Genomic DNA, 27998 nt, shown 5'->3' on the forward strand with positions numbered 1-27998 from the left:
AGCATACGGGTTTGGCAGCCTTTTAACAAGCTGAAAGCTTCTACCTTGAGATGCGTTCACTGCCAGACTCAGAAGGCGCAATATCAGCAGGGGAGGGATGAAATGTGAACTACGGTAAGAAAATGACATTTTTGATATATTTCTTTATGTTGTGAAAACCAGTAAGTACCAGTATCACGGGTTGTGTGGGTATGACCTATTTCCTGAACACATCTTTTCCATATTACACCGTGACAATGATGATATAATTGGGGTTGTGTTGAATTTGAGTGTATAGTTGGTTCATATGGATCTTACATTCTGTAATTTAGTTACATAATATATTTTTGCAATTTTCATTTTATGGATATTGGAAATTCCATCTGGCGGAAACGGGAGGGTTGATGGGTATGCATCTGAGTTCCCCAGTGCCGGTCCCTCATCAGGATTGCATCTGAAACACTAATCCAAATAAGTGACTCGCTAACTTACATTATTCATTGTACAGTATCCTGATAATTAACCTCTAATTCATAACTTTTATATTCATATTTCAGAGTATAAAGTGCATACATACAGTATATGGTCGCAGGTATGCTGGAGCCTATCTCAGCTGTCTTTGGGGGGAGAGGCAGTGTACACCCTGGACCGGCCAATCACAGGACACATATAGACAAACAACCATTCACACTCACATTCATACCTATGGACAATTAGGGAATGTGGGAGGAAACCCACGCACGCTCGAAGAGAACATCTCAAACAGTGGCCTTGGGCGTTTATTTACCACAGAATGCCCGGCGTGTATTTTAGGGAGGCGTATATTTGTACGCATGATGATGTCAGGGCGAAGCTGATGTGTGTTGCGGAGACAGAGTGTCATGGCCTTAGCCTTTCTTGCATCTGAGTTTAAACGTGCTGTACAGCTTTAAGACCACGCGGACGCGTACAGATGTCGACAACGGTTTTGGGGGCTGACTTTGTTTTTGTTTTTCTACTACTATTCTGCTCGAGTACTGACATTTTTCTACTTGTTGTAGCTCAGCTCAGAAAACTACACGGTCGACAGCATGTTTGCTGGCTAATCAGTGAGCGGTTAACTGGTGCTTTTAAAAGCATTACAATAGATTTGGTGTTTGGGTGAGGAGTGACTCACTTGGCTATCTTGCTACATCTTATTCTTCTCAAGCAATGATCCATGACTGTGTCTCTAAAATGACAGACAAGGTGTTGCTGGGGTTGAACAGCATTATCTGCTTGAATACTTTTAAACGGTGGGGGGGGGTTGTAACCTTCTCCGCTGAGGAACACATAGTGAAAATAAATAAAATGTATTATTATATAGGTGAAAAAGTCTGTTCATACTCATAAGAAGTTACTGCATAACAATTAACCCCTTGTAGCATCGTATTGCATAAGATGCTTAGGTTCAAAAGTGAGGACTACTGTACATTAGTTGGGAAAAATGTGGAAGACCAAGAAGACAAACAGAAGGCGACAATGTGAAACCAAAGTACACGCAGTACATGTCTTTGTACAAGGGTTCAAATGATGAATGTATTTATGGTATTTTACAGTATTCATGACTACCCAAATTAACGAGTCTATTTCTTGTTTCTGCAGATCTATAGTCCGGTGACGTCACTTCCATTGTGCTGGAGTTCATGGCCGCACTACAGACACTATGCAGACGCTTTTCTGGATGTTGAAAAATATTTTAAAGACAAGTTAAAGGTGTGTACATTGGAAAAGAGGACATATGTACATATAATACAGATAGTAATGCATATAATTTTACAAGTAGATACACAGAATATTGTCTTCTATATAAACATGGAACCTACCAAAAGGTTTGTTCATTCTTTAGTAAATCAGTGGTAGAACATATGTGACTTTCAGGTAAATAGCAGTTCCCCACTAAAACATAACTTTCACTTTGAAACACAGTTGATACACGTTTTCATAGATGGAGCTTAGAAAACCTGTTTACGATCTTCTAAATAGGCCCTTTAACATTATTAGAGCTCTGTAGACATGAAATAACACCCCTATAGTCACCTAAACACTCCTATTACCTAATATTGTAGACATAATAATAGAAAATAAGACAATATAGACTTTCTGTACAGTACTTTTTGTACTGTACTCTTTAGTAAATCAGCGGTAGACCATTGGTGACTTTCAGGTAAATATCAGTTCCCCACTAAAGCATAACTTTCACTTTGATACACAGTTGGTACACGTTTTCATACTTGGAGCTTAGAAAGCCTGTTTACGATCTTCTAAATAGGCCCTTTAACATTATTAGAGCCCTCTAGACATGAAATAACACCCCTATAGTCACCAAAACAACATAATAATAGAAAATGTAGACCATTTTTGTGGTGGTTATTGTCTTCATGAGTGTACATTACAGTTTAGAATACTACAAACCAAGGATTATTTTGGTTTGCATACAAATATTGATGATAACATGCAGCAGCTAGTCTTATATAACATAAACATTACAAATGCAAATGATGTCTGAATATGTCGGTTATTTTTATGTTCTGCTAGTCTACCATTGTGGACTTGACAAAAAGCTTCTATAATATACTTATAAAGAGAATAGAGACATTATTTTCATACATAGTCGTCATTGTCAACATTGCTGTGAATGCGTTGATAAGCATTGCTGACGGGACTCATTTGACCCCAGCGAAGCTGCTTTTGGTAATACAGATAACAGATAATGGACTAATATAGGAAGCAGCTCCTTGAGAGGGTACATGATGAATTCTCTTTGTGATTGATATCTACTGTAGGAATGGCAATATCGAAGAATGGCCTGATCATCACTCTCCTTCTGGCGACACTCGGTATCCTGAAAACAGGGAACGTCACCAAAGTAGGCTCGCTGTGCTTTTTCACGCCATGTACAAACGTGTCATTTATGTGTCTTTTTTAAATTTCTTAAATACTCAGGTCCGTTCAGAAGAAGAACACGTCAAGAGGGTGAAAAGGGCTGGTGAGTTGGATGGAAAAAAAGAAGTTACATACTTTGTACATACAATGTTTTTTGTTATTATTAGTTATTTGTAGGCTGCATGGTGGTAAGGGTTGGATGAGTGACTCACATAGCTAGGAGACCCAAGTTCGATTCCGAGCATTCAAGCATCTCTGTATGGAGTTTGCATGTTCTCCCCGTGCATGCGTGGGTTTTCTCCGGTTTCCTCCCACATTCCAAAAACATGCTAGGTTAGTCTTTGTCTATATGTGCCCTGTGATTGGCTGGTCACCAGTCCAGGGTGTACCTCGCCTCTCGCCCGAAGACAGCTGGGATAGGCTCCAGCACCCCCGCGACACAGTAGAAAATGATTTAATGAATATCTATCATTATTATTTTTATCAACGTTAGTTTTTTCTTTGTACACTTTGCAGTTTTTATGGTTTAATTTTCTTTCTACAATATGTTGAGGTCCGCAAATGGGCCCCAGAACGCAAATAACGGCGATCAACTGTACCATCAAAACCACAATACATGGTCTACACCCCGGGGTTTGCAAAATATTTCATATTTACCAATGCTCATTTACATTGTTTTTAAATGTCATCTTTTTTTAAAGGGGACCTATTAATCTTATTCCACTTTTCTGACCAATAAGGGCTCTATTTTTGTAGGCCGAGGTGTGAGGCGCCCACATTTAAATTTTCATGAGCAGCGCACCTCGGCGCACCCACGCCTCCGTCCCTCCCAGGGACAAAGAGCAAAGAGAGACGGCTTGACAGAGTTTAACACAATCTTAACCAATCAAATAATTGCCAACTGGACTGCAGGGATTATGATGGTATCGGTAGAAGGATGCTGGACGTGGAGTTGCCAGGGAGGAGAAGAAGGGAGGACAAAAAGATGAAGTCTCTCGGTGTATTTAGAGAGGACAAACAGATGAATATACTATATGCAGATTTCTTGAGCATATTTTCCACATCTATGTTCGTGCAGACATGGTCTCGGATGCATCTCAGGCATCTGGCTTGTTAACATTCTTACACGTCATGCACTTGTAAAGAGAAGCTGCTGGAAAAAAAAAAAAAAGCACTTTGATGTTATTTCACGTTTCACTATGACCTTTGAATGTGAGGTCAAGTGTCTTGCATTCCCGATTCCGGTTACCAATTGCAGGCGTTTCAATATGACCAACGGACGCAGCCATTACCAAGCCCCTCCCCCTCAAAACCGCTACTGTCCAATCCTACGATTAAGCAGCGTTCAAGACAACTCGGGGAAAGATGTATGTTTTGTGTGCTGTGCTTGTGTAAAATTGGATGTACTTCTGGGTGGTATTTGGTACCATTTTATTTAGTGTATGTGGGGGGGGGTCATGTTCACAATTATATTTGAGTAGCTTTTGGTTCAGACCGATTGTGTTTGATTTTGAAGAAAAATATTTGCTCTTTCATCGCTGATTTATCTTTCACAATTGCGCCGTGGATAAAAATGATACATATATCGGGGGGGGGGTGCATTACTGTTGGTAATATTAACAGTAATCCCGCGTTTAACACTGTTTATTGGTTCCAGAGCCGACCATGACTGTAAAGTAGGATTCCTTATTTAAAAATGTATTCTTTTTTTTTACATTTACAATCATGCTTTTTGGACATGATTAGAGCCCTCTTGACATGAAGTAACACCCCTATAGTAACCTTTACACCCCTATTACCCAATATTGTAGACATAATAAAAGAAAATAAGACTCACACATGTTAGCATTGGGAGAGTTCCTTTTTTTTTAAACTTCCTGTTGTGGACAGTACTTCCTGCAGTGGCTATTTTCTTATCAATGTAACATTACTGACACCTTACCAGTGTAGAATTCCACATATTGCAACATGTCTTTGAATGCATGTAAGACTTTTTGTAGATGATAGTGCTGTAAATACTTAAAAATGTGTATACTATTGTTTGTGTATTGCTTTAGCTGACATTTGGTTTCTCCCCATACAGCGCAGCTTGAATTCTATGAGTACGACGTCTCCATAGAGCTGAATGTGACCAGTCTCCAGACAGTAGACTTACTTCGCAGCCTGCTGGCCAACCACAGCTTAGTGATTGCTGTGACTCCCTCTGCGGAGGTGACGAGCATTTCCATCACCACAGGTAGGCACTCAACTGGAATCATGTTTTGGAACGTCTGCCACTGAGAATCATGGTGCCTTAAGCCTTGAATGGGTTTTTTTCCACCCTTTGTATTGAGTCGTGGTCCCCTATAGAGCAGCTACACACAATAACCCGCACAGAAAAGTTCCTAGAATTTCTGTTTTAATTTATTCCACCCAAGGCCCGCTCAGAGGATAATAACAGAGCAACTACTGCATTATGTTTAAAAAGGTGCCGCAAGGCATGTTGGGAACTGTGAGACCCCTGGCCTTAAGCAAAGTTTGTGTACATTGTGTACTGCCGTCATATCCTGTCCATATATATAATTGATATGGAACAAAACAGACAGCATTAACAACATTAATCAGCTAATAAATAATGATCCAATCCAAATGATAATACAGGAAAAAACCAAAACCTATTTTGCATCCCAAATATTCACAGTCTGCAATGTTGCAGACTCGTTTGGCATCGCTTCCACGTGACGCCATCAGTGCATACCTCACCAAAAACCACTGGCTTATTTTAATCTGCGATTGACAAAGAAAAGTATGTCTCCAAACGCTTTCGTTTGCTTGGAGAAATACTCATGAAAATGATATAATCACAAGATCTTATCTGTCTGACAATGTTTTAAATCACTTGTCAAGTTCTGTCAACCTTTGGAAGATGACTGACTGCTGTAGTTTTAGGATAAGTGGTAGAAAATGAATGAATTTTAGAGCCCTCTCGACATGAAGTAACACCCCTATAGTGAACTTTATACTCATATTACCCAATATAGTAGACATAATAAGAGCAAATCAGATGTTTTTACACTGCATGGCGGACGAGTGATTAACACGAGGGCCTCACAGCTAGGAGACCCGAGTTCAATTCCACACTCGGGCATCTCTGTGTGGAGATAGCATGTTCTCCCCGTGCATGCGTGGGTTTTCTCCGGGTACTCCGGTTTCCTCCCACATTCCAAAAACATGCTAGGTTAATTGTTGACTCCGAATTGTCCATAGGTATGAATGTGAGTGTGAATGGTTGTTTGTCTATATGTGCCCTGTGATTGGCTGGCGACCAGTCCAGGGTGTACCCCGCCTCTCGCCCGAAGACAGCTGGGATAGGCTCCAGCACCCCGGCAACCCTCGTGAGGATAACCGGTTGAAAATGAATGAATGAATGAAACACACATTGTATTATTCAAGTAAAATGTCATCACACTGGATGCCCAGTGGAATAGGTGCAGATTCTGGAAAATCTAAAAAGTTTCCTGTGCGGGTTATTGTGTGGAGCTGCTCTATAGGAGACCACAACTCAATACAAAGGGTGGAAATATTACATGTCTGGCTTTTTGGAATCACTGTACTTACATTATTACTATTATTAGGAGTAGTATATGTATAGTAGTGTGCCATTTTATAGTATTATTACAATTAAATGTATTAGAAGGGGTTCATAATGCTTACAAATGAGTGCCCTTGAAAGGATTAACGTTCAATAAAAAGTGTGGAAATGCTTCTTAGGGTAGTCAATGATTGATTTTATGACATTATTGTAATAAAAGAGTTCTTAGGACATTCCATGAATCACCACGTCTGGCATGTGCCTGTGCAAACACCCTCGACTTGACTTTGCTCCCAATTCTCTTTCTTGTTTAGTTTGCTCCTCCGACGAGAGCAACTTCCAGTGCAGGTGCGAGGAGGACTTCTTTTGGTCGGTGGACCGCTGTGAGACATACGGATCCTGCGATGAGATCGTCAATGACACCTGCACTTGTATCAACCGTATTCCCTCCGATGGCCAATATTGCCTGGCTCGGACAGGTACATTTACGTGATGGTGACATCACTCAAACCAAACGCCTCCCTCGCTCACGGTGCAACCAAATCATAACAACTAGTAACACGTGGGTATACGGTTATCAAAATAAATGCTTACATGCAAAACAATGCTATTTTATACCTACGTATAACCCACAAGGTATGCTGGGTAACTTGCAGTTGGGCATGTTAGGACTGCAGCAGATGTTTTACACAAATGTCCTCCTTTTGAAATGATTATATTAATACATGAATCCTTTTTTGTGTATTTTTATTCAGGCACACCGCTGATTACCGGCAGTACCATGGAAGCACCGATATCAACCACAGGTAAGAATACAGGTAAGGTATTTTTCCCACAAAATGTAATATATTCATGTTTTTTTTTTTTTATTCTACACACAAAACCCTAAAGTCATAACTTTCAGAGAATCGTAAATTTATTAGAAAAAGTAAATTAAAACTTAATTTTATGAGCGTAAAAGAGTGTACAATTCTGGCTTTTTAAATTTTTCTAATTTACGAGTTAATTTGTCTCATAAAGTTATGAAATTTTTCCCATAACATTACAACTTTTTCTCATAAATTTACAAGTAAAAATGAGAGAGAAAAAAGTCGTAAATGTACGCAAATGAAGTCGTTATTTCAAAAGAAAAAGTAATAATTTTCCATGAATAAGGTTGTAAATTCACAAAAATAAAGTCGGAATTTTACGAGAATAAAATTGTAACGTTTTTATTTTTTTTTTCTCGATGATGTTTGTTCAGTGGAGTGATTATACTACGACATTATTTTTTCTTACAGACACAACACTGCTTACCAGCAGTACAAGTCAATCACCAATATCAACCACAAGTAAGTCCACCCAATAATGACAGTACTGCATATTGCTATGTTGAAGGTACTTTGATTAAATAAAAAAAAAACCTTTTCACTTCCTGGTTGCTGTGCAGCCTGTATTTCAATGGAAGAGATGCAGGCTGAGTTCTTATAAAACGTTTTGTCAACATAAAAGACATATCAATACATGTTTTTGGGAGTGAGTGGTGGGGTTTAAAAAAAACGTATAAATTCGACTTTGGTAGCGAATGACTGAATTAAGTATCTACAGTATTCATCAAATTCATTTATTGTGCCTTTTATTCCTATTAAACATTTCAGCACGGCCTCCATTTGGTTATGAGTACACCGTGTCTATTGAGCTGAATACAACGGATGCGAGTGTAGTATACCTACTGAGGAACATTCTGTGGTCCACAAGCTACCCCATTATGATCAACAGCTTCAGTGAAATCTCTGCAATCAGCATGACTACAGGTAAATACGTTCTGTATTTATTATTCACACAGTTGTTGTTTATTATTCTTCATCGTATGTGTTTGCTGTCTTTTCTCCCGATCATTTTACTGTGTGAAAAGCTCACTGCCAGTTCAGTGTTGGCTATTAATCATCTCATCTAAAAAAAAAAAAAAAAAGGCATTCAAAAGATGCATTCAAAGACATGTTAGGACGTGTGGTGTTCAAAACTGGTCACTCGGTGTCAGTAAGGTCAAGCACTTGGTGACGGATGCAAGGGAAAACTCCCTGTAACCTTCAACAGAACCCAGGATCCAGGAAGATAAATGACTGGGAATGATATCAATGTGTTTTAACTTGTCTCTTATTATTTGTAGTTTGCTCTCCAAGCCCTGATGGTTTTGAATGCATATGTGAGGATCAGCATCGTTGGTCATGTGACCAGTGTTTATTCTATGGATCATGTGACTACATCACAGATGACACGTGTGGATGCATCAATGCCATTCCCATTGATGGACAATATTGTCAATCTGCTTATCACCATGGTAACCAGCCTTCATCCAATGATATCCACACACACAGTTGGTTTTATGTTAAAACATCTAACCTCTACCGACCTCCTTCCAGATTTTACGCCATGTCCCGTTACAACACGTAAGAGGCACAAGGTTTTTTAATGAAAGAGAAATGGTTACCATTGCCCACTGAAGTTGACATCTTTCATTGTTTCCTTTTAACAGCTCCTCCATTTGTTCATGAATACATCATCTCTATTGAGCTGAACACCACAGATATGAATGTGGTAAACCTACTGAGGAACATCCTGAGAAACACCAGTTACCCCATCGGCATTAACAGCTACTCACAAATCTTGGACATCAACATGACTACAGGTAAATACAATATGCTTATGGTATATTACTAATGTTTATTTTAATGTTGCTGCTGTATTGTTGGGTTGCAACTGTATGACCTAGAAGTAGGTGTAATATCAATTTGTTGTATTTTCTGTGTTATTATTTGTAGTTTGCTCTCCAAGCCCTGATGGTTTTGATTGCATATGTGAGAATCAGCATCGTTGGTCATGTGACCAGTGTTTCTTCTATGGATCATGTGACGCCATCACAGATAACACGTGTGGATGCATCAATGCCATTCCCATTGATGGACAATATTGTCAATCTGCTTATCACCATGGTAACCATCTTTCATCCAATGATATCCGCACACACAGTTGGTTTTATGTTAAAACATCTAACCTCTACCGACGTTCTTCCAGATTTTGCACCGTGTCCCGTTACAACACGTAAGAGGAACAATACAAAAATAAATGGTTATCATTGTTCAGTGAAGTTGACATCTTTCATTGTGTTTCCTTTTAACAGCTCCTCCATTTGTTCATGAATACATCATCTCTATTGAGCTGAACACCACAGATATGAATGTGGTAAACCTACTGAGGAACATCCTGAGAAACACCAGTTACCCCATCGGCATTAACAGCTACTCACAAATCTTGGACATCAACATGACTACAGGTAAATACAATATGGTTATGGTATGTTTTTAATGTTTATTATTAATGTTGCTGCTGGGTTGCAACCACGTGATCTTGAAGTAGATGTGATATCAATCTGTTTTATCTTTTCTCTTATTACCTGTAGTTTGCAATCCAAGCCCTAATGGTTTTGATTGCATATGTGAGGATCAGCATCGTTGGTCATGTGACCAGTGTTTCTTCTATGGATCATGTGACGCCATCACAGCTGACACGTGTGGATGCATCAATGCCATTCCCATTGATGGACAATATTGTCAATCTGTTTATCACCATGGTAACCAGCTTTCATCCAATGATATCCACACACACAGTTGGTTTTATGTTAAAACATCTAACCTCTACCGATGTTCTTCCAGATTTTGCACCGTGTCCCGTTACAACACGTAAGAATCACAAGATAACAATAAATGTTATCTTTGTTCACTGAAGTTGACATCTTTCATTGTGTTTCCTTTTAACAGCTCCTCCATTTGTTCATGAATACATCATCTCTATTGAGCTGAACACCACAGATATGAATGTGGTAAACCTACTGAGGAACATCCTGAGAAACACCAGTTACCCCATCGGCATTAACAGCTACTCACAAATCTTGGACATCAACATGACTACAGGTAAATACAATATGGTTATGGTATATTACTATGTTGATTATTGATGTTGCTGCTATATTGCTAGTCACTGTGTGACCTAGAAATGGATGTGATATCAATGTGTTTAATCTTCTATGTTATCATTTGTAGTTTGCTCTCCAAGCCCTAATGGTTTTGATTGCATATGTGAGAATCAGCATCGTTGGTCATGTGACCAGTGTTTCTTCTATGGATCATGTGACGACATCACAGCTGACACGTGTGGATGCATCAATGCCATTCCCATTGATGGACAATATTGTCAATCTGCTTATCACCATGGTAACCAGCTTTCATCCAATGATATCCACACACACAGTTGGTTTTATGTTAAAACATCTAACCTCTACCGACGTTCTTCCAGATTTTGCACCGTGTCCCGTTACAACACGTAAGAATCACAAGATAACAATAAATGGTTATCATTGTTCAGTGAAGTTGACATCTTTCATTGTGTTTCCTTTTAACAGCTCCTCCATTTGTTCATGAATACATCATCTCTATTGAGCTGAACACCACAGATATGAATGTGGTTAACCTACTGAGGAACATCCTGAGAAATACCAGTTACCCCATCGGCATTAACAGCTACTCACAAATCTTGGACATCAACATGACTACAGGTAAATACAATATGGTTATGGTATATTACTAATGTTTATTTTAATGTTGCTGCTGTATTGTTGGGTTGCAACCATGTCACCTAGAAGTAGGTGTGATATCAATCTGTTGTATTTTCTGTGTTATTATTTGTAGTTTGCAATCCAAGCCCTGATGGTTTTGATTGCATATGTGAGGATCAGCATCGTTGGTCATGTGACCAGTGTTTCTTCTATGGATCATGTGACGCCATCACAGATAACACGTGTGGATGCATCAATGCCATTCCCATTGATGGACAATATTGTCAATCTGTTTATCACCATGGTAACCAGCCTTCATCCAATGATATCCACACACACAGTTGGTTTTATGTTAAAACATCTAACCTCTACCGACTTTCTTCCAGATTTTACACCGTGTCCCGTTACAACACGTAAGAATCACAAGATAACAATAAATGTTATCTTTGTTCACTGAAGTTGACATCTTTCATTGTGTTTCCTTTTAACAGCTCCTCCATTTGTTCATGAATACATCATCTCTATTGAGCTGAACACCACAGATATGAATGTGGTAAACCTACTGAGGAACATCCTGAGAAACACCAGTTATCCCATCGGCATTAACAGCTACTCACAAATCTTGGACATCAACATGACTACAGGTAAATACAATATGGTTATGGTATATTACTAATGTTTATTTTAATGTTGCTGCTATATTGTTGGGTTGCAACCATGTGACCTAGAAGTAGGTGTGATATCAATCTTTTTTATTTTCTGTGTTATTATTTGTAGTTTGCTCTCCAAGCCCTAATGGTTATGATTGCATATGTGAGGATCAGCATCGTTGGTCATGTGACCAGTGTTTCTTCTATGGATCATGTGACGACATCACAACTGACACGTGTGGATGCATCAATGCCATTCCCATGGATGGACAATATTGCCAATCTGTTTATCACCATGGTAACCAGCTTTCATCCAATGATATCCACACACACAGTTGGTTTTATGTTAAAACATCTAACCTCTACCTTCCGACTTTCTTCCAGATTTTACGCAATGTCCCGTTACAACACGTAAGAATCACAAGATAACAATAAATGGTTATCATTGTTGATTGAAATTGACATCTTTCATTGTGTTTCCTTTTAACAGCTCCTCCATTTGTTCATGAATACATCATCTCTATTGAGCTGAACACCACAGATATGAATGTGGTTAACCTACTGAGGAACATCCTGAGAAACACCAGTTACCCCATCGGCATTAACAGCTACTCACAAATCTTGGACATCAACATGACTACAGGTAAATACAATATGGTTATGGTATATTATTATGTTTATTTTAATGTTGCTACTGTATTGTTGGGTTGCAACCATGTGATCTTGAAGTAGATGTGATATCAATCTGTTTTATCTTCTCTCTTATTACCTGTAGTTTGCAATCCAAGCCCTAATGGTTTTGATTGCATATGTGAGGATCAGCATCGTTGGTCATGTGACCAGTGTTTCTTCTATGGATCATGTGACGACATCACAGCTGACACGTGTGGATGCATCAATGCCATTCCCATTGATGGACAATATTGTCAATCTGTTTATCACCATGGTAACCAGCTTTCATCCAATGATATCCACATGCACAGTTGGTTTTATGTTAAAACATCTAATCTATACCGACTTTCTTCCAGATTTTACGCCGTGTCCCGTTACAACACGTAAGAATCACAAGATAACAATAAATGGTTATCTTTGTTCACTGAAGTTGACATCTTTCATTGTGTTTCCTTTTAACAGCTCCTCCATTTGTTCATGAATACATCATCTCTATTGAGCTGAACACCACAGATATGAATGTGGTAAACCTACTGAGGAACATCCTGAGAAACACCAGTTACCCCATCGGCATTAACAGCTACTCACAAATCTTGGACATCAACATGACTACGGGTAAATACAATATGGTTATGGTATATTATTAATGTTTATTTTAATGTTGCTACTGTATTGTTGGGTTGCAACCATGTGATCTTGAAGTAGATGTGATATCAATCTGTTTAATCTTCTATGTTATCATTTGTAGTTTGCTCTCCAAGCCCTAATGGTTTTGATTGCATATGTGAGGATCAGCATCGTTGGTCATGTGACCTGTGTTTCTTCTATGGATCATGTGACGCCATCACAAATGACACATGTGGATGCATCAATGCCATTCCCATTGATGGACAATATTGTCAATCTGTTTATCACCATGGTAACCAGCCTTCATCCAATGATATCCACATGCACAGTTGGTTTTATGTTAAAACATCTAACCTCGAATTACTTTCTTCCAGATTTTACACCATGTCCCGTTACAACACGTAAGAGGCACACGACAAAAATAAATAGTTATCATTGTTCACTGAAGTTGACGTCTTTCATTGTGTTTCCTTTTAACAGCTCCTCCATTTGTTCATGAATACATCATCTCTATTGAGCTGAACACCACAGATATGAATGTGGTAAACCTACTGAGGAACATCCTGAGAAACACCAGTTACCCCATCGGCATTAACAGCTACTCACAAATCTTGGACATCAACATGACTACAGGTAAATACAATTTGCTTATGGTATATTACTAATGTTTATTTTAATGTTGCTGCTGTATTGTTGGGTTGCAACTGTATGACCTAGAAGTAGGTGTGATATCAATCTGTTGTATTTTCTGTGCTTTATTTGTAGTTTGCAATCCAAGCCCTGATGGTTTTGATTGCATATGTGAGGATCAGCATCGTTGGTCATGTGACCAGTGTTTCTTCTATGGATCATGTGACGTCATCACAGATGACACATGTGGATGCATCAATGCCATTCCCATGGATGGACAATATTGTCAATCTGTTTATCACCATGGTAACCAGCTTTCATCCAATGATATCCACACACACAGTTGGTTTTATGTTAAAACATCTAACCTCTACCGACGTTCTTCCAGATTTTACACCGTGTCCCGTTACAACACGTAAGAATCACAAGATAACAATAAATGTTATCTTTGTTCACTGAAGTTGACATCTTTCATTGTGTTTCCTTTTAACAGCTCCTCCATTTGTCCATGAATACATCATCTCTATTGAGCTGAACACCACAGATATGAATGTGGTAAACCTACTGAGGAACATCCTGAGAAACACCAGTTACCCCATCGGCATTAACAGCTACTCACAAATCTTGGACATCAACATGACTACAGGTAAATACAATATGCTTATGGTATATTACTAATGTTTATTTTAATGTTGCTGCTGTATTGTTGGGTTGCAACTGTATGACCTAGACGTAGGTGTGATATCAATCTGTTGTATTTTCTGTGCTTTATTTGTAGTTTGCAATCCAAGCCCTGATGGTTTTGATTGCATATGTGAGGATCAGCATCGTTGGTCATGTGACCAGTGTTTCTTCTATGGATCATGTGACGCCATCACAGATGACACGTGTGGATGCATCAATGCCATTCCCATTGATGGACAATATTGTCAATCTGTTTATCACCATGGTAACCAGCTTTCATCCAATGATATCCACACACACAGTTGGTTTTATGTTAAAACATCTAACCTCGAACGACTTTCTTCCAGATTTTACACCGTGTCCCGTTACAACACGTAAGATTCACAAGACAAAAATAAGTGGTTATCATTGTTGATTGAAATTGACATCTTTCATTGTGTTTCCTTTTAACAGCTCCTCCATTTGTTCATGAATACATCATCTCTATTGAGCTGAACACCACAGATATGAATGTGGTAAACCTACTGAGGAACATCCTGAGAAACACCAGTTACCCCATCGGCATTAACAGCTACTCACAAATCTTGGACATCAACATGACTACGGGTAAATACGATCTTTGAAGCTTCTTCGTCATTAACGGTATGACATCTATGAAGTATTAAAGAAGGCGCTCGTGAACTTTTTTGGAATTTCATTTATTGTCTCTGCAAAATGTCAGCTAATCTGCACTAAAATGAATCAGTAACGGTTTATTTTTGTCTCCAGTTTGCAGTCCAAAGAGCGATGAATATCAGTGCATATGTGAGGACCAGTTTCGTTGGGCGTGTGACCAGTGTTTCTTGTACGAATTCTGCGACAGCATGACGGATGACACATGTGGATGCATCAAAGCCATTCCTCTTGATGGCCGATATTGTCAGTCCGTTGAGCAACACAGTAAGCTGTCCCCAAGTGTTTCAGATACAGTGCCAGTGTCTCTAAACTTTTGACTGGTGCTGTACGTCTTTTTGACCTGTTCTTGTGAAATCTCATCTGTTCTGCTTTTTGTTTATTATTTGAAGACACTGCTGTTTGCCCCACCACCAGCACCGTTTCTACATGTGAGTGAAGAAGATATATTTGTTTTTATCAATATTAAATTGCGCTTTAAGTTGACAGTTGCTTACACTCCCGATGAACATTTTAATAGAACGTCAGGTTGTGCAGGGGCGTCAAACGGTGGTTAGCTATGTGTGGATGTTGCAATGGGCATCCCTACTGACTGAACTCTTTGGACAGTGGATGCCCTCCATGAAGCCATCTTGAATCCTTCCATGAGTCCTTTTTTTGAACATTTGTCACAAGACACTCAACTCAAGAGACAACTTGCTGGACGAGATTGGGGTGGCGATATCGAGAAAATATTTTAACATTAATTTTTCGAAAACAAAAACAGACACGCATGCACATGGCAATTTATGGAAGCCGGCAAAATTTGCAAGTAAATTTTTCCTTTATCATGTGATTGATTAATCAATTTATTTGTTATTTATTTGTTCTTTCAAGCCCCCACTCCTATTTCTTCTTTTTGCAAGCTCGATTTAGAACCTCCTTTAGATCCAAAAATGTAAATTGTTGCAATTTTTGTACTTTTTGTATTCGTTTTTTTCAAAAAAGATGGCCAATTTGTACAATAATCAATCCATCCATTGACACCTATCCTCATTATCCTCAGTGTCGCGGGAGTATGCTGGAGTCTATCCCAGCTGACTTTGTGTTAGAGGCAGGGTCATTTGTCCAATAATATTAATAATGACAATAATTCGGCTTTGATGCTTTTGATGCTTTCTTGCAAATGACTAAAACCGGTAATCATATGTTCTTTTCAGATACAACACCGGCCAGTACGACAATAAACACAACAGTAACCCCAACACCGAGTAAGTACCTAATGTCATGTGTTTAAAAAAAAACTGCAAAAGTGCATTTTATAAGAACTCTACCTGCGACTTTCCCACAAAAAACAGCATGGAGAGGAAATTTGAATGCATTCACACGCATGCTCAAACACGTTTTTCACATGAAACAACCATTACTTTATGTTGTTGCTTCATTGTGTAGACATTTTGCCTAAATTTGTGTCAAAGTGAAAGTTATGCTTGAAATCTATCTTCTCACAAAAAGCCTTTTAAATGTAATAATCATAATTTCTTTTCAGATACGACACTTTCCAGTACGACAATAAACACAACAGTAACCCCAACACCAAGTAAGTCTACCAAACTACAGCGACATTGTTAATACTATCGCAATTAACATTGTTACACCGAAGAACTACTTTACAGGCGTAGTGACACCTCGCAACACCACACCAGCTAGCTACTAGCTGGCTACTAGCACCCCGTGCAGACCACTACCTTAAAGTATCGCTACATATCGGGAATTGTGGATGATGAGCAAAATTCCATAACAAAGTGTGGTTTTCCTTTAATTTGTTCATATTTTTAGGGCTGTGGAATGGATCTACATCATTTTTATGGGAAAAATGTACTCGGTTTTCATATGTTTTGGTTATTGTCGCAGCTTTTGGATGAGTTGAATGATGAACTGTAGTTGTTAAATGGTGACTGTATGCGGAACCTGCATGTTGGCCACACAGTCAGGAGACCCGGGTTCGATTCGCCGCTTGGGTTTGCATGTTTTCTCCGGGTACTCCGGTTTCCTCCCACATTCCAAAAACATGCTAGGTTAATTGGCCACTCCAAATTGTCCGTAGGTATGAATGTGAGTGTGAATGGTTGTTGGTCTATATGTGCCCTGTGATTGGCTGGCCACCAGTCCAGGGTGAGCTGGGGTAGGCTTCAGCACACCCGCAAACCTAGTGAGGATAAGCAGCATTGTAAATGGATGGATGCATGCGGAATCTTTGCTATGCATGTCGGCTATATTGGGTAATATGAGTGTACTATATAGGTGACTATAGGGGTGCTATTTCATGTCTGGGGGTCTCTAATAATGTAAAAAAATATATTTAGAAGGTCGGAAACAGGTTTTTGATGCTCTGCAAAAATATTCACAGAAATTGACTGATCACGTTCGCGTCTGGAACCAAAGAACTGCCATAAACGAGGGATTACTGTATTTAGAATTTAAAGCAGAAGTGTGGATTTACTGTATTGTTTTGATACAGTGTAGCTGATATGACGGTTGACTAAAACTTACCGCTGAACTTGTTTCCGCACACCACATCATGGGAGTTCAAGTTGTCGAAAGAAAGATTCCAAGATTCCATCTTTCAGATCCAGCACCTGTTGCCACAACAAAGCATACCAGTCATTGCTATGAGACGGGCCGTTAAGATAAAGATACCTGGGACATGTCCTCCAACATGTACTCATGATGTCACAGTGAATGTCAACCGCGCTCGCATTATGCACTGCAAAGCAAGTCGAGCCAAATGAAAGGAAATGTGACACAGTCTCACAGCTAGGAGACCTGAGTTCGATTCCACCCTCGGCCATCTCTGTGTGGAGTTTGCATGTTCTCCCCATGCATGCGTGGGTTTTCTCCGGGTACTCCGGTTTCCTCCCACATTCCAAAAACATGCTAGGTTAATTAGCCACTCCAAATTGTCCATAGGTATGAATGTGAGTGTGAATGGTTGTTTGTCTATATGTGCCCTGTGATTGGCTGGCCACCAGTCCAGGGTGAACCCCACATCTCGCCCGAAGACAGCTGGGGTAGGCTCCAGCACCCCAGGGACCCTGAATGAATGAATGACGCAGTCTCGAAATTAGCGGTAGATTTAGCGTGAGGACTCAATGCTGAATTCATTCATTCACAGCAATGTACTGCGACTAATGACAGACACCTGTATAGTGCAGAAAAGCACGTCTGACTGTGTGGTTTAGGTTTTTTAAGTGTGAGGGTACATGACTTCCAGTCAGATGTCTAAAGGGGTACCACTGACATACAGGATCCAGGAGCTTGTATTTTTGATTTTTTTGATAAATAAAGTAAACCTGAAAAAAATCAGAATCTTTTTTTCAGACACAACACTTTCTACGACGCCTCCAGTTACAAACACTACAACAACTCCAGAACCGACGACAGTAACAAACGGTACGACAACTCCAGAACCGACGACAGTAACAAACGGTACGACAACTCCAGAACCGACGACAGCAACAAACGGTACGACAACTCCAGAACCGACGACAGCAACAAACGGTACGACAACTCCAGAACCGACAACAGCAACAAACGGTACGACAACTCCAGAACCGACGACACTAACGAACAGTACAACAGCAGCACCGACAACAGTAACGAACAGTACGACAACTCCACCAACAAGTAAGAACTGATTTTTACATACTATGGATTTTGTTATTACTGTTAGTCACAGTAAGTCTTTTATATTATGTCAAAGGCCTTCATATCTATATCTGCTATTACACACATGAAACAAGTACAGTGTGTGAAAAAGTGTTTGCCCGCTTCCTGATATTACAATTTCAAAGCTCACACAGAGAGAAACGCGGCACATGGTAACACACAAAGTAGGCTAGGAGGCACTGCTGGGGCTAACATAATGTAAAGTCACCATGGGAGGTGGAAAAACAACAATGCACTCGAGCAGGACAATAATACCAGTGAAGCAAAAACACAGGTAACAATGAATTAATTCATAATTAATTAATCTATTAGTCAAAACATATTGAAATACAAGTGATATGTTGTATTCCGGTCAGTAGCCACCAGTAATGACACAAAACATTAAGATATTACCTTATATTACATTACCTTAACACTGCATTAATTCAGCCACAGAGTGTCAAACTGAAAAGAAGTTCTTCTCCCATCTCGTGTGAAAAGTCTTACTGGATGTAGACTGAAGAAATAAATGCGAGGCGAACTGGTCAGCTCTCTAGGTTGCTAGCTAGTGGCCATCTGGAGTCTCTGCAGCATAAGAGTTGCAATGTGATGTAAACAAAGAATAATCGGAGTGTAATTAGCGGTAGAAAATGAATGAATGCCATCTTTATTTTTGTCTCAACAGTATTCGATTTCGACATGTCCATCAGATTTGATAAAGAGTACACCGAAGAATTGGGGGATTCAACGAGCACTGCTTACAAAGACTTCAAAGCTCAGATCTTTCCCGTGGTAAGTTCGATAGGCGCGAGTATTTTTAGATGTTCGAGTCCTACTTTTGTGTCTCCTCCACAGTTAAGAGAGCAGTATGGAGAAATAACAGGATTCCAGGACGTTGCTGTGAAGGCTTTTAGGTAAACATGATGGCATCGGGTCAGCATCATTCATCTCAATGGTGGTTTGTGTTTCTTCCTGCAGGCCAGGAAGTGTCATTGCAGACTTTGTTGTGCGAGCGACTCAAATGAAACCTGACGAACTCGCCGTGGTAAATCAAAGACTCCCTGAAGCAATGCAGGAAATCGCCCCTGTCAATGGCCCCGTTACTGCAAGCTACAATAGTAAGTACTAATAATAAGACTGTTATTAGCGTCATCATGCAAGTAACTCCCGCTTCATGCGTGTCCAACCTCAGGCCGGAATCTAATCGCATCTCCGGCAGTGACGTATACCGGAAGGTCCATGACACTGAGATGTGGCGCTCCTCCAGCTAACATCGACCTGGGAGAGATCACAGAGTCTAAGTGGAAATTAAAAGGACAGGAGATTAAAAGTGGCGGACGAATTCAAATAACTACATTTGCTCGACATTCTGAGCTGACGATTGGGAACGTGATTTTAGCTGATGCAGGTAAGCAAAACTTGCGACATTTATGGATTCATTATAATACAGTGGAACCGGTTTAAAGCCTTGTTTACATGTGCAAACAATGCGGGAAGTACCTGCGTCAGTCATTCATTTTCTACTACTTATCCTCACGAGGGTCACGGGTATGCTGGAGCCTATCCCAGCTGTCTTCGGGCGAGAGGCGGGGTACACACCTGGACTGGTGGCCAGCCAATCACAGGGCACATATAGACAAACAACCATTCACACTCACATTCATACCTATGGACAATTTGGAGTGGCTAATTAACCTAGCATGTCTTTGGAATGTGGGAGGAAACCGGAGTACCCGGAGAAAACCCACGCATGCACGGGGAGAACATGCAAACTCCACACAGAGATGGCCGAGGGTGGAATTGAACTCGGGTACTCTAGCTGTGTGGCCTGCGGGCTGAACACTCGACCACCGGAGCAATTCCTTAGTAATTTCTTAGTAATTTCTAATAATAACTAATAATGGCCAAAGAAGTCTTCCGGTCAGTTATCCATGTCGCTATCTGTTTTGCAGTTAATTCCTACTCTTTGCACATTCCCTACCATTCCCTGCCGTGGCTGCTTCACGGATGCGGGAAATATTGGTGACAATGCATACCCATGAGTGTGGTTGGGCATCGTTTGAATTTGAGTCATTCCAGTTCCGATTCCGATTGGGGAATGGTCAACTTCCTGGCTGAAGCTAGTGTTAATGTCAGGTAGTTTGTCTATGAAAAAGTACACAGCCTTATTACTTTAGCTGGGTATATGACTTGGCCATGGTATTTGTGGAACTTTGGCAACTTAATAGTAATGAGAAGGTTGTTGACATCTGTGATTGGCTGGCAACCAGTCCAGGGTTTACCCCGCCTCTCGCCCGACGACAGCTGGGATAGGCTCCAGAAAATGAATGAATGAATGACATAAACGAGTTCCACCGTAAATGCCGGAGTTGAATCTGTATTAAAAGTGTTTGTCTTCTTAACAGGTTCTTACGAATGTAATCTGATGAGCAGCGTTCTGAATTTTGTGCAAAAGGGACGACCCAACATCATCCAAGCTCCAAATATACGACTACCGAGCCAACTCAACGTTAAATGTTCGGATGGACTAACGGTGCCTATACAGTGCTGTGTGCAGTCCGACTATGTTGTCAGGTGGTTTCTGGATAACACTGTTTTGACTTCGGGTAAGTGCGAGCCTGGGAATGGGAAGTTCACGTCTTTACCATTTTTATAAATGATATTTAAAAGAAATCTTCACAGAGACCAGTCTTGACGGAGAAAGCTTCTGCGCCACGCACGGATACAATCTAAATGACTGCAGCGATTTCCAAACACTAACGTTAGGTTTTATATGCCGAGTCGATGAACCAGTTGGGTTTGAAGACAGGACAACAATGATCATTTTCAATGACAGTAAGATCAGTTTTTTTTAGTTTTATAGTCGTTTGTGTAACAATAACTTCTAATTTCACCTTATAGATGTTTTATGTACCGATCCGCTCTACGGGAGTGGACGACTGGACGACGTGTCAACAATAGCGTGCGATGCTGGTCAAGAGGGGAGCCGCACTGCAGTATGTAGAGATACAGGAGAATGGAGTCTTTTGGAAGACAATTGCATTGTTACAGAAATCAAGGACTTGCTACTTGTTTCGGAGGTAGGTGATCTAATTGGAACGTACCGTAGTTATTCATACGTCAATTTGCCTCAGGGAATCAGTGCACTCGCATTAGCCAAAGCATGAAGTCGTAGTGGTGTGTCGGTCATGAACGAACGGAATGAACGAGGTCACCGCCCTTAAAATACCCGTTCAGTCCGTTCAGTTGCAAATCGCGCCTCGCTCTGTGGGCGGGTGGGTTAGCTGACTGAAAGACCGAGACCGAGACATTGACCGACACTGTCTATGACCTCTTTCATTCTGTTCACAAAAAAGAACTAGTTCTTTTGACTCGTTCGTTCATGACTGACACACCAGTAGTCATCGTGTGTTGTTGCGCTGTTGAATCGGAACGAACATGAACATGAGTGAACGGACTGATTTGACACAACTGACCGGGTCTATGCACAGGGGGGGGGGGATCACAGGCTAACGACCAATTGACCGAAATGAACGGATCTTTTTACTGAATGAACCGGAATGAACAGTTTTGTCTACCACTAATGAAGTGGACCAAGGCACGGTTTGACTACTGAACCCAGACACCCTGAGACGGAAGTTCGATTCAGGACCTTTGTATCTGCGACATTCGGTCCCACCCAGCGTGGGTTTTCTCCCACGATCCAAAATAATACCGTGGGTGATTGTCTGTATTTTCCCTGTGATTAACCGCTAACTAATCCAGGGTGAACCCAGATTATCACCAATAGTCACCCAGGATATGCTTGCTCATGATCCTGGAAATAAATGAATCAATGAAATATGAATTATCCAATAGCAATCCCTGGTTGTATCAACTTGTCGATTGATACAGTACAACATGGTTGAATAATACAGTTTCCAAATGTTCCATTTCTAGGATTTAGTTGAAGAGGATGTGTCACAATTTGCTGCAAACCTGAGTGAAGTTGTCCAGGAAGAAAAAGAAGACATTGTGACTTCATCCGCAACCATATCAGCCATCGTCGATATCCTGAGCACCATTGCAAACATTTCCAATGAAGTGAATAAAGCGGTCATGGAGGTAAGATCAACGTACATATTATACAGTACAACCCCCCCTTGTCTATATGTGGCCCGCAGGACACTAGTTTGAGGCCCCCGCCTTGGTATGAAAGTTTAATGTTAGTTTGATATGGATGCTGTATGGTATCATGTACCCAGAAAAAATTATTACGTTTGATTAATGTTCATGTTAAAGGTTAAATAACTGTTAATAGTTATCCTCCCTATCCGTGTGGAAGTGGTAAGTTTTTGGCTATTTAAGTTGAAAGGAAATAACTTGGAGGCTACCGTTTAGGTCAGGGGTCTCAAACACGCGGCCCGCGGTCCAAATGTGGCCCGCAGGACACTAGTTTGAGGCCCCCGCCTTGATATGAAAGTTTAATGTTAGTTTGATATGGATGCTGTATGGTATCATGTACCCAGAAAAAATTATTACGTTTGATTAATGTTCATGTTAAAGGTTAAATAACTGTTAATAGTTATCCTCCCTATCCGTGTGGAAGTGGTAAGTTTTTGGCGATTTAAGTTGAAAGGAAATAACTTGAAGGCTACCGTTTAGGTCGCTAGCTGTCTAGTTTGCGAGTTAGCATGTGTCTCAAGACCCTGCAGTTGCGCAATATGTTGTAAATAAAAAGAGTATAAGTGTGACTATAGTCGTGTTTTGTCATGTCTACAGGGCTCTAATAATGCTTTGTTCGTTTTAATCTGAAAAAATAATTTGTCTACCCACCAACTATATGTGGTTTCTTAATTTTTTATTATTATTATTATATTTATTTATTACTGATTGATTTTCTTTATTCTTGATTAATTTATTTTTCATCTTATTTTGTGCAGAAAAATAATAATTAAGATATTTGAGAACAGTGGAATGTTTTATCTGAGCTTTTATTGTCGAAAATCGGAACCAAAGCACTGAAAAAGTTTGTATATTTTTCTGTTCTGTTCTGAGGGGGGGACCTGATGCAGCCTAGTCTCACCTAGACCCTAGCTCCAGTGGCCCCCCAAGTAAATTGAGTTTGAGACCCCTGGTATACAGTCTTTGAACACTGAACGGTGAATGACAAGCGATCATTCAGCTTTAAACCGGTTCCACCGTACTGCAGTGTCATCGCCGCCATAAAACCCCGAGTAACGAACCTCGCTCTGACGTCTGTGGTTATTTTTTGCAGAATGTCCTGGAGGCGGTTGATGTCATCATCGGCGACGACGCAAGACAGTCCTGGGAAATTCTTCGAGAAAATGTCACCCGCAACGCTAGCTCAGAGCTGCTGGGTTCCATGGAGACTCTCTCTGACGTCTTGGTCGGAGAGTTCACAATCACGACTGCGTTGATTCTGCTCAACAGAACGTCGTTCAACGACTCCTTTGTGGCAGAACTCAACTCCAGCGTCGTCATCGATATTCCCGACACCAACAGCGAGAATGTCTCCATCACCACTATTATCTTCGCCACGCTTAATAATGTCCTGCCATCACGGAATTCCAGCTTTAACAACAGCGATCCCGGAACCAACCAATCTGTGTCCTCGAACGACACAATCAACGCCGCGGTGGCGCTAGTCAGGGTAAACGCAGAGATCCGAAATATTACTCTGAGTTTCCAAAAACTAAACGACTCCCTGACTGAGAGCGCACAATGCGTCTTCTGGAATTTTACACGTTTCGATAACTTGGGCGCCTGGGACGATGATGGCTGCGTATTAGTTTCGGATATGAACGACACGGTGACTTGTAACTGCGACCACCTGACTTCGTTCTCAATTCTCATGGCCATCGACATCCCCGAGTCGATTCGGGTTGCGTTGGACGTGATCACATACGTCGGAGTCGGAATATCTCTGGCGAGTCTCGTCATCTGTCTCATCATCGAGGGATACGTTTGGAAAGCCGTGACCAGAAACAGCACGGCGTTCATGCGCCATGTTTCCATCGTGAACACCGCCCTGTCTTTGCTGATCGCCGACATTTGCTTCATTATCGCCGCCTCCTATGCCAAGAACCCGCTTGAAAACCCGGACGAGGACCACAAGGTCCCGATAGGACCATGTAGCGCCGCTACTTTTTTCATGCACTTTTTCTACCTGGCTTTATTCTTCTGGATGCTCGTGTCGGGACTTCTACTCCTGTACCGCACCGTTATGGTCTTCTCCCATATGTCCAAGTCGGCCATGTTGGCAATTGGCTTCATGTTAGGCTACGTGTGCCCTCTGATCATAGCGGTCGTCACCGTCGCCGTCACCGCCCCGCAGGATGGATACATCAGGGAGAATGACGCATGTTGGCTGAACTGGTTGAAGACCAAAGCCCTGCTGGCCTTAGTGATACCGGCTCTGACCATCGTCCTTATAAACATTTTGATCATAATCGTGGTCTTGTTTAAAATGCTGAAAAGAGGCGTGAGGGAGGCGAACCCGACCGATGAAAAGCACACGCTGGTTGTCGTTGCCAGATGTGTGATCATTTTGACTCCATTGTTCGGACTGACGTGGTCTTTGGGAGTTGGGACCATGGTATCGTCCACGAATGAGGCCATCCACATTGCGTTTGCTTTCTTCAATTCACTACAGGTATTTGCCAACAACTCTATTTTTTAACGCTTATACATTTTATGTGATGTATTCTGTGTTTGATTTCCATTTCTTAGGGATTCTTCATTTTAGTGTTTGGGACACTCTGGGATTCAAAGGTAATTTGACTTCAATTATCCTAAAACCACTGAGAACCACATGCAGTAATTGGGCTACTTTGATATTATTGGGTTTCACGTAACGTCACATAAGCGTATTCAAGTGAACAAATGTAGCAGTTGATGTTTGCTAAATACAAGGATGAAGAGTCTTGAACCAGTCATGATGTGCTATACGTATATATCACTATATTGACACTTACTATGGTACCCATTATGGCATTGGATGCTCATATCACCGAGTACTTCGGTACGTGAATTAAATTAAATTAAATTAAATTAAAAAAAAAAACAAAAAAATAAATTATATTAGGAAAGCAGGAAGTGAACAAATGTAACAGTTGATGTTTGCTAAATACAAGGATGAAGAGTCTTGAACCAGTCATGATGTGCTATACGTATATATCACTATATTGACACTTACTATGGTACCCATTATGGCATTGGATGCTCATATCACCGAGTACTTCGGTACGTGAATTAAATTAAATTAAATTAAATTTAAAAAAAAAAACAAAAAAATAAATTATATTAGGAAAGCAGGAAGTGAACAAATGTAACAGTTGATGTTTGCTAAATACAAGGATGAAGAGTCTTGAACCAGTCATGATGTGCTATATATATCACTATATTGACACTTACTATGGTACCCATTATGGCATTGGATGCTCATATCACCGAGTACTTCGGTACGTGAATAAAATAAAATAAATTTTAATTAAATTAAATTAAATTAAACTAAATTAAATTAAACGAAATTAAACAAAATTAAATTAAATAAAATTAAAAAACAAACAAAAAAATTAAATTATATTACGAAAGCAGGAAGTGAACAAATGTAACAGTTGATGTTTGCTAAACACAAGGATGAAGAGTCTTGAACCAGTCATGATGTGCTATATATATCACTATATTGACACTTACTATGGTACCCATTATGGCATTGGATGCTCATATCACCGAGTACTTCTGTATGTGACAAAAAATAAAATAAAATAAAAAATTAATAAAATAAAGTAAAAAAAAAAAAACAAACTTAAATTATATTATGAAAGCAGGAAGTGAACAAATGTAACAGTTTCTGATTGTAAAAGTACCAGATGGAGGGGTAGGATTTAATAAGCTTTGCTTCTTCCTACTCCTTTCGGACATGTGGAACTGGGAACTGATTATGTGATGCATTCAATTGTAATCTGATGCATGTTCAAATGAAATAAAACCATTACCATTACCATTACCATTTATTGCACCCCCAGTTGACGTTGAATTTGCTTCCGCTTGTAGATCCAAGCCATCCTTTCCAGGAAGCATCCCTCAACCAGCACCGGCTCCAGCTCCAATCAAACTGCGGTAAGTCTTTTTTTTGTGTGTGTTTGAAGTTGTCACGTTATTTCAGTCGGGTTGAATTCTACGTGTATTTTTTTTATTTTATTATTTCTATTAGAGTACAAGCGGCGGCACTTCTTCCAGTGGACCAAAATGGTTTTACAGACTGCGTGGAAAAAGAAGTAGGTTTTGATTTACTTACTTTTAACGATTACTTGCTTATTTGAGTACGTTTTGTCATTAACACTTCTTTTTGCGTTTTTTTTTTTTTTTTTTTTTTTTTGTCCTTCAGATGTCTACCGTGTGTCAAACACAGCAAACTCAAGCAGCTCTCAGTCCTTCTCCAACACCTGAATCAAATCAATTATTACTCATATTGCACTTAAATACTCCATTTAGTCCAACTCTGATGTTGAAACTTTTGACGAAGTCCCAAAGATCTACATCAGGGGTGTCCAAAGTGAGGCACTAGCTCTGTTTACTGCCTGCAGTTTGTTTTCTATTGGCCCTTCAAAAAAAAAAAAAAACACAAAATATATGACAAAAAGTTGAATTATTGACATTAATACCAATATTAATAACATATAATGTTTATTAGCGTATCAATGTTGTTCTGTTGAACCTGGTGGGTCAGTGCTTATGCTATGCTTATGCTAATGCTTAGCATATACCGGTTAAATGACAAACGATGCACTTTTCGATGTGGTTGATATTGAACGGCGAATGATTTGAGTGTGAATGGTTGTTTGTCTATATGTGCCCTGTGATTGGCTGACCACCAGTCCAAGGGCGTGCCCCGCCTCTCGCCCGAAGGACGGCTGGAATAGGCTCCCCCTGATTTATAATATTTATATGTATTTTTGTACGTTTGTTTGTGTGATATAAAGAATGTAATTCACTAACTAAGTAAAACCTAAAATATAGTTTTTTTTATGTGACATGCCTTTTGTAACGCTGATGAATCATGGAGGACATTTTTTGAACGCCTCATGCTTGGCAAAGCATGGATGTGATGCACAACCGAGAAGGAACAATACAATGGAGTCATTCATTAAATGTGATATTTTTTGTAATAAATCATTGTTTTTTTTATTGTATCTTTTGGTGTGTGTTTGTTTATTCATTAATAGTTTGGTACTTTGCTCTTTTTACAAGTCACTATGTATGGCAGGGGTCTCAAACACACGGCCCGCGGGCCAAATGTGGCACACTAGGACACTAGTTTGAGGCC

General features: G+C 40.1%; 1 protein-coding gene across 2 annotated transcripts; it reads left to right on the forward strand.

Annotated features, from left to right (window-relative positions):
* Positions 1-27864, forward strand: adgrf8 (adhesion G protein-coupled receptor F8). 2 transcript variants are annotated; one of them, XM_078794493.1, is made up of 48 exons: positions 1-114; positions 1603-1713; positions 2784-2866; positions 2944-2986; positions 4967-5119; positions 6769-6933; positions 7210-7260; positions 7735-7785; positions 8092-8247; positions 8604-8774; positions 8857-8883; positions 8970-9122; positions 9256-9426; positions 9509-9535; positions 9615-9767; positions 9894-10064; positions 10147-10173; positions 10252-10404; positions 10534-10704; positions 10787-10813; positions 10893-11045; positions 11179-11349; positions 11432-11458; positions 11537-11689; positions 11823-11993; positions 14013-14039; positions 14118-14270; positions 14403-14573; positions 14656-14682; positions 14762-14914; positions 15077-15247; positions 15373-15411; positions 16180-16230; positions 16509-16559; positions 18341-18646; positions 19353-19459; positions 19523-19581; positions 19646-19785; positions 19860-20075; positions 21073-21273; positions 21350-21502; positions 21569-21747; positions 22607-22771; positions 23925-25322; positions 25400-25441; positions 26726-26791; positions 26886-26949; positions 27060-27864. In XM_078794493.1, exons 3-48 carry the CDS (start codon positions 2786-2788, stop codon positions 27119-27121), a joined length of 6627 nt encoding a protein of 2208 aa, XP_078650619.1. In that variant the 5' UTR covers positions 1-114; positions 1603-1713; positions 2784-2785; the 3' UTR covers positions 27122-27864. The 2 variants fall into 2 exon arrangements, with proteins under 2 accessions (XP_078650619.1, XP_078650620.1); XM_078794494.1 differs by lacking the exon at positions 16509-16559 and having other exon boundaries at positions 7210-7272; positions 27060-27863.
* The last annotated feature ends 134 nt before the right edge of the window (positions 27865-27998 follow it).

The sequence above is a fragment of the Doryrhamphus excisus genome, linkage group LG11, assembly GCF_037039965.1.
Source record: "Doryrhamphus excisus strain RoL-2023G ecotype Guam linkage group LG11, RoL_Dexc_Guam_v1.1, whole genome shotgun sequence".
NCBI lineage: Eukaryota > Metazoa > Chordata > Actinopteri > Syngnathiformes > Syngnathidae > Doryrhamphus > Doryrhamphus excisus.